This window comes from Acanthisitta chloris, unplaced genomic scaffold, assembly GCF_000695815.1.
Source record: "Acanthisitta chloris isolate BGI_N310 unplaced genomic scaffold, ASM69581v1 scaffold15075, whole genome shotgun sequence".
Classification (NCBI taxonomy): domain Eukaryota; kingdom Metazoa; phylum Chordata; class Aves; order Passeriformes; family Acanthisittidae; genus Acanthisitta; species Acanthisitta chloris.
In genome coordinates, this window is record NW_008673269.1 from 25,602 (window position 1) to 32,767 (window position 7,166).

The 7,166-nt window shown below is 39.7% G+C and overlaps 2 protein-coding genes across 2 annotated transcripts in view; one reads left to right on the forward strand and one right to left on the reverse strand.

The window, feature by feature from the left end:
• The window catches only part of LOC103802415 (Y+L amino acid transporter 2-like), a 21,234-nt gene extending 19,943 nt beyond the window's left edge, over window positions 1-1,291 (forward strand). The window contains exon 9 of the mRNA XM_009074885.1: window positions 1,113-1,291. Coding sequence (XP_009073133.1) covers window positions 1,113-1,207 — 95 coding nt within the window. The 3' untranslated portion in view covers window positions 1,208-1,291. The remainder of the gene's footprint in view (window positions 1-1,112) is intronic.
• A 2,181-nt stretch (window positions 1,292-3,472) lies between these two features.
• LOC103802416 (probable RNA polymerase II nuclear localization protein SLC7A6OS) lies at window positions 3,473-6,846 on the reverse strand (the record flags this gene model as incomplete). The annotated part of the gene is made up of 4 exons (XM_009074886.1): window positions 3,473-3,827; window positions 4,267-4,396; window positions 5,280-5,480; window positions 6,475-6,846. Coding segments are annotated over 4 exons (825 nt in total), but the record flags the coding sequence as incomplete, so codon positions are not given.
• Window positions 6,847-7,166: the final 320 nt, after the last annotated feature.

Here is a 7,166-nt window from a genome sequence, read left to right on the forward strand (position 1 = left end):
ATACGCTTTTACACTCATTATTTCCTGTCTATTTTAAAAGACTGTCCACTTTCTATCCACACATTTTGTCCTTGGGTTTTATACATTTCTCTTCAATCAAGCACATTTTAAGCAAGGTTGTTGACTATAAAAGGGCTGAACATTCTTGGTAACACGAGCTAACAGTCCAGCTTTACTGAATCAGTTGCTTGAGAATGGATAGATTTTGTGAGTCCCAAATGGAATTTTTTCCTTCCACTGAATTGCAGCAGTTAAGTGACACATTTTTCTCCAGCAGTGCACTGTTGTCACTGTTACTGTGTGAGATAATCATGCTGAGGGATGTGGAAAGAAGGTTTATAGCATAATCTTGAAAGAAACGGGATGTGGTGCTGTAGCAGTAGCATATATAAATACTCAGTAATCTTGTAGCTTTCCTGTGTGATACTAGTTTTATGTTTTTATTTTACCAATATTACACTCTTAAGTATAGACTAAGGTTTTACTTTTATTTATTTATGTTATTAGTTAAGATTAAGAGGGAGCTGGGGCTGTTTAGCTTGGAGAAGGCTCAGGGGAGACCTTATCACCTTCTACAACTCCCTGACAGGAGGTTGGAGTCAGGTGGGGATTGGTCTCTTCTCCCAGGCAACCAGCAGCAGGACAAGAGGGCACAGACTCAAGCTCTGCCAGGGGAGGGTTAGGTTGGATATTAGGAAGAGATTTTTTATGGAGAGAATTATCAGACATTGGAATGTGCTGCCCAGGGAGGTGGTGGATTCACTGTCCCTGGTTTCTAAGATGAGACTGGATGTGACACTTCGTGCCATGGTCTAGTAACCACAGTAGGGTTGGACTTGATGATCTTGGAGGTCTTTTCCAATCTGGTTGATTCTATGACTCTGTAATTTTACTTCAGTTACTTCTCAGGGTGCCTGGTAGCAACACAACAGTTTTAAACTCTGTGTGTTAAAAATAACTGAGTGGAAGAGAGTTTTTTTTATGAACTATTATTGTTTCCCTTAAGAGAAGGGAGGCAGCATTCCTGGCAGCTTTCATTAGTGGGAAGCCTTGTGTACTTGGAGTTGAGATAGGAGGTTGTTCCTCTAATCTATCTGCCATTTCCCGTGCAGGTGCAGTCACACGGAACATGCAGCTACTCTGTTACTGTGTTTTAACAGAGATGGACACAAATGAAGAAAAGAAGTCAGAAATCAAATCCAACTAAAATTTAAAGCCATTACAAGAAGCAGGAGGGAGGAAAAAGCAATTATAACAACAAAAGGGAAGAGCTGGAACTGGAAAAAATGGGAAAACTGCTTTCAGTGGTCTTTTAGTAATACTGAGAATGTACTTACTTGCAGTTGGATTCCCACATAGATCTTGCCCTCACATCACCCTCCTAAACTGTGGCATATTTTCACGGCATGTTTTCGTTGGATAATGATTCCCTACTCATTTCAGGCACACAAGGTGTGCATCAATATGGTTCCTTCTTCAGAATTGGTATTAAAATGGTAAGAGCTAATGGATCAAATTAGGTTTCTGCAGAACCAGACGGTGAAGTAATGCATTTTTAAGTTAGACTGAAAACCACTTTGACTCAAAAGACCAAGTCATTTCCAGCTTAATTCTGATGGATGTTTGCATGAAGTGATTTGCTGTGCTATCTCCGTTCTTAGCCCGGAAGAAAACTGGTCACAACAAACTACCTACTCTGTCATCACGAGCAGAAAAATGAATCGAGTTGTGCTACATTATTTAAAGACTGACCCAACCTTTCTATCTTAAAGATAACTACTTTATTTAGTACTCTGCGTGGAATTGTGGTACCTGACTGCAGGAAGGATTCAATCAACAAAGCACCTTGGTACTAAAGATTTGATTAACACTTGATGATTCTGCCTTGTTAGCTTGTTAGTACTTGGTCAACTTCTGTTAGGCTTTATGAAACTTCCAAAATTAAAATGTTCCCTTTGAAGCCTGTAAGCATTTATTTCTGAACTGTTCAGCCTTGTTACCACAGCAGTCAGAAAATTCCCTTCAGAAATTTCAGTGCTATTCACTAGAAAGACCATTCAAAACCTCACAGAAGAAACACCTTCCTTTATATTTCTATAGCAAAAGTTCTGTGGCAGCAACTGTTTCCTGAAAGCTAAGTAGCAGGGAGAGAAAATAGAAATAAAAACAGAAGGAAGAAGTACGACTGCAGTGTACAAACATGCTAATTAGTAGTGTTTGTAGTTTCAAAGCTGTAAGCCTAACATCAGGACTCTCTTGATGGTGAATTTTGGTGCAGCAAAAGGCCACAAGAAGCCAGTCTGTTGGTTAGCCAAGTGAGATGCACTTCAAAAACCTAGCTGGAGTTTTTACTTTCTCAGGATGTTTACCTCGGTTGACCTGAGTTTGGCCACAAGTATGGTTTTGTGCAATTGAGTTAAACTAAATCTTGTACTCACAAGATTGTGGCTGAAGCAATGCACACTTCAAATTGTGCACCACATTTGCATCAGCCACTTGAATAATAGTGTGAAGACCTTGGTCGTAGAGTCTAATAAAAGGTGTAGATAATGGCATATGATGGTAGATGGTAAAGACTGACATAAAATAGGATCCTGGGTTACCTTTACGAAGCAGCATTGGGATTTAAGGTAGTCAAATTCTACCTGAGCATCTTTGTGCTGTGCACAGTTGGCATGTAAATGTGTAGGGTCTTTATACACTGTTTAATATGAATTTATATTTAGCTGTTCAAATACAGCTTTTTTAACTTGCAAATGATTAGCATAAATTTAGTGTCCAGGTTGAGACATCTGTCCAGTGTGCAAGCATAGCTTTAACAGCCAAGGGTTGTGGCATAGACTAACAGCCAGATCAGCCATATTAACCTGTGAAACTACAAAAAAGTTATTTTGCTTCCACTACTTGGGCATCACCAGTTGAAACTAACTGACCTAAAGTCACTGCTGCAACCTACAGCTCATGAATGATGATCTAACATCCTGTTAGCTATTTTTCACAGATTCAAGTAGGAGAGTTCTGAAATACTTAATGTGTCCAAACAGGTAGGATTAAGTGGTTTTAGAGATGTGTGAATGCAAGTTAAAATAGGGACATGGCTCTAGCTGTACCAGGTTCTGTAATCTTTGAATGAGCAAAGAAAACTTACTAAAAATTTTTTTTTATTTACAATTTAAATGCACATTGTGCTACTCCAACAGTAAAACTACTGGGGAGAGTAAGGGGCAGGTCATGACATTTCATGTGCTGAAACACTTGTAAAGAAAGTAACTTGACACTTGGGAACAAATGCAGTAGGAAGCACTAGGACTGACTGCCTTTCTCCAAGACTTCCACTTGCTACCAGGGCAGACACATTGATCTTGTGAAATGTGACACAGTAGTTAGTCATGACCAGAAGGGCTGCTGCCAACAGGATCTCCATATATAATAACATGGAGGTATGGTCACTACAGGTACAAATCCTTGGGCATGCAGCTTTGGGGAAAAAAGAAATCCATGAAAAGATCTCTCAGAACTTTAGCACACAAAATGGGCAGAAAAATCTATTTTATAGCATCTTACGCTTGGAACAAAAATTTGTGTCGTCAAGTAGCCATGATCACCAGATTATCATCTACCAGCTGAAGTTGGCTGCTCCAATAGCACATTCTGCAACAGTAGAATTTCATCTTCAGTATGCATTTCATCTTCAAAAAAAGGCAGTTAGTCAGAACCCAAGTCTTCGATCTCATCATATCCAAATTCCTGTAGAACCTCCTGTCGGTATTTATTCCATGTTCTCCTCCTGTAACATTGGTCCTCATCACTGAGGCTCTCTTCAGAGTCTACAGAAAACATCAACACTTTCAGGTTATCCCTTCTTTTTAGTTAAATAGTTACATTAATCAGACTTTTTTAAGCTTCTCGAATAACTAACCAAGTCTGAACAACTTCTGTATGAGGTGAGGTTTGAATTGGTTTGAAGGCAGAGGCACTGTCTCACAAGCATGTGGAACTCAGTCATAGATTCCTTCTCAAAGCAAGGAATCCTTTGCAAGTGCAGCAGCCTGAAACTGACCTCCTGGTTTTAACTTCGCAAAAACGCTAGGATCTCTTCTACCTCCAAGAAAGATAATGCTCCTCTAAGCAGATTTCGCCCAGTAAAAGAGCAGAATACTACCCCAGCAGTGCTTGGTTAAGTTGCATTTTTAGAGATGGCATGTAAAAAGGATGGGATTTATACATGAACAGCATGAAAACAAACAGCATTTATGCCAGACACACCTTTTTCTCCATCACCATCTTCCTCGTGTAAGAATTCATCTTCTTCAGGATAATCATTACGCCAGTTATTTTCATCATTTTCATCATCTTCATCTTCATATACTTCCTCTGGAACAGGATCATCATGTACCTGCATGTCAACACAAAACATAATGTTCATTTTAAATATATTCAGCATTAAATGGGTTTTTATCCACCTGTGCAATACTCTACAGACAGAAAGAGCCAAGAGCTCCTCACTGACAGCACACATAAGGAATTCTGCAGTTACACAAAGCACACTGCATGAAACTCTGAGTTGCCATGTCACTATATTCACCATAACACTACAAATCTGCTGTAGGTGAAAAATCAGTTATGTCATGCATTTATATGTTTCACTTCAGCATTTAAATGCTAAGGTTAATGTCTAACTTAATCCTCTCACTTCAGCAGTAGTGTAATAGATCAAAAGAAGTAGCTTCAGGTTCCCAATATGCGAGTCTATTGATCACAGTATCTATAAAATGAAAGACTAAAGTTTACATTAAACTTCCTAACTCCACAGTCACTGAAGGACAATTCTATTATATATCTCATATGAAGATGAAATTCAAGTCCTCAAATATTGTAAAAGTTCTGCCCTCCTTGCTCCTCTCTGCACTCAGCCATATTCACAACTACATTTTAATTGCTGCTTCCTAATCACAAATGAGACATGAATCACTCAAGTTTACACTTGTGTGCCAAAACCGAATTGGCAATTTGAAACCAGACAGATTCTTCTGATTATATGAGCACCATGCTTTATTTTTATTATATTATTATTGCCATATCATAATGTCCTTGAATCAACAGTAACCTGCAGAACACAGGACTGGCAGCTACAAAAGGCTTAACGCAGAAGTCTGAGCACATGTGTAGTATCTATCTCAAACGACCTTTCTTGGCATGGCAACTTTTAATGGCAGGACATTAAGCATGTTATTTGTAGCCTTTCTATTTAAGAAACATCATTTTTTCCGCAACCTTACCCATTCATATTCTTCTCTATAGGGCTGTACAGAAAGGATATTTTCGATCCAGCCAGGGGCTGATGTTTCCTTATAGTAGATGTCATAAACATACTCATCTTCTTTGTCACACTGTTCTTTTTTAGCATCTTCAGAAACATTTAAACGCTCACGGATCATCTCTACTGCGTTGCAAAGAATCACATCTGGATCAATCTTCTGCTGAGAAAAAATAAAAAATGTGTATTTCCACTAAAGTCATGTAGACAAAGTCTTAGTTACAGCCAAGTGTGCTTTGTAGCTAGCCAAGGATGACATCCTGAAATCTGAGACCAAAACACTTTCTCATTTTCCTGCTTTTAGAACATTAGCAACGTACAACAGAAAGACACTGAAGAAGTTTCCAATTACTGCACGTTTCAGTAGTACATGTTTCAGATAACAGGAGAAACCTTCTGTGACCACTTCATATGAAGAGGTTATGAATAACCCCATAGAACCATTCACCTGTTTCTGATGACATTGGTTGGAAAGATAAGTTTTAAGACAGCCTGTGCTGTGCAGAGATTATACCTGCAGCACTGCAGGGAAGATGTAGGTACAGTAGTGTGGATAATATGCAAACAGGTTACAATACAGAATGTGCACGAGAAACAAGGGAAGTGTGATGTGACAGGTGAACAGGTAAAGGCTAATAGGCCCTGCAGATAGGCTTTTTATTAACTTTATTTCCTCATTTCAACATTAACACAGAAGAAATTTCTTCATGCTTTCTCCTCCGTAATAAATTAGTTGCAATGTATTTGCTTCAGTGACCTGCACTCCAAGGACTACACAGGCAGTTTTTTGCTGCCACTTTTTGCCTGCTTTTCAGAATATGTTGTCCAGTCCTCACTGGTGTCTCCTGGACTAGTTAGTTCTGAGGAAGAGCTACAGAACTTACACATCAGAACAGGGCACAGAGAAAACAGGGTGGTGTCAGCCCTTCCTGTAGCAGCAGCTCCACACACTGTCTCAACAACATTAGTGCACTTAAGCATCCTCAAGAAAGTTAGTCTCTGTACAATACTCCGATTTGCAAATACCTAGTTAAGGCTCCCGTTAAATAGTGGAATACTTACAATGCAAACCAACATCCACAGCAGTCAGTCTGCCCACGTGTACCACTCAACAGTGATACCAAAGCACTTCAAGCACACTAAGTTTATTTGCTGACCTGTAGGTTCGCAGAGGTTACACTGGAGTCTCCCACCATCTCTTCTTCTTGTACAATATCAAACAACTGGAATTTCCCACAGTCCGAGCTCTTCTCAACACCACCACTCTCCTCATGTGACGAATCCTTTGCTCCAGAGTCTGACCTGTCCCCATCAATCGAGGCCGTGCTGTTTATGACAGGTGTAGCTGTGTCGGTACACTCAGGTCGGTGACTGGCTATGACACGGTAGCGATTTTCCTTCCTTTTGACTTGCTTGGAGGAGCGAAGCTCCTGAAGGATTCTCTGAGTGCTCCCCAAAGAGGGTCGCAGGCTTTGCGCTGCCTTGTCTCGTGTGATCGCATCCTTGACGTATTTCTGAACTGGGTCATTCTGAGGAACAAAGGGGAGGAGGAATATAATGACACCATCAACACAGCAACTCATACTCCTTCCTAGAACGGATTAGCAACAACTATTACTGGTGCAGTAAAAACCACAGCACCAATATTCCTAACAACATTCAAGTAACTTCTACTTTTACTTTGAGCAATGCAACTATCATAATACTCTCTTGATATGAGGGGGGAAAGCAGAAGATACAGAAATTCAAAGACTGTTTCAATTTGATTTTTAAATAAATTTGTGGTACAGAATAACCATCTAAATAAAAAAAAACAACATGCCTTTGGAAGACTGAGACGGACCTAAAT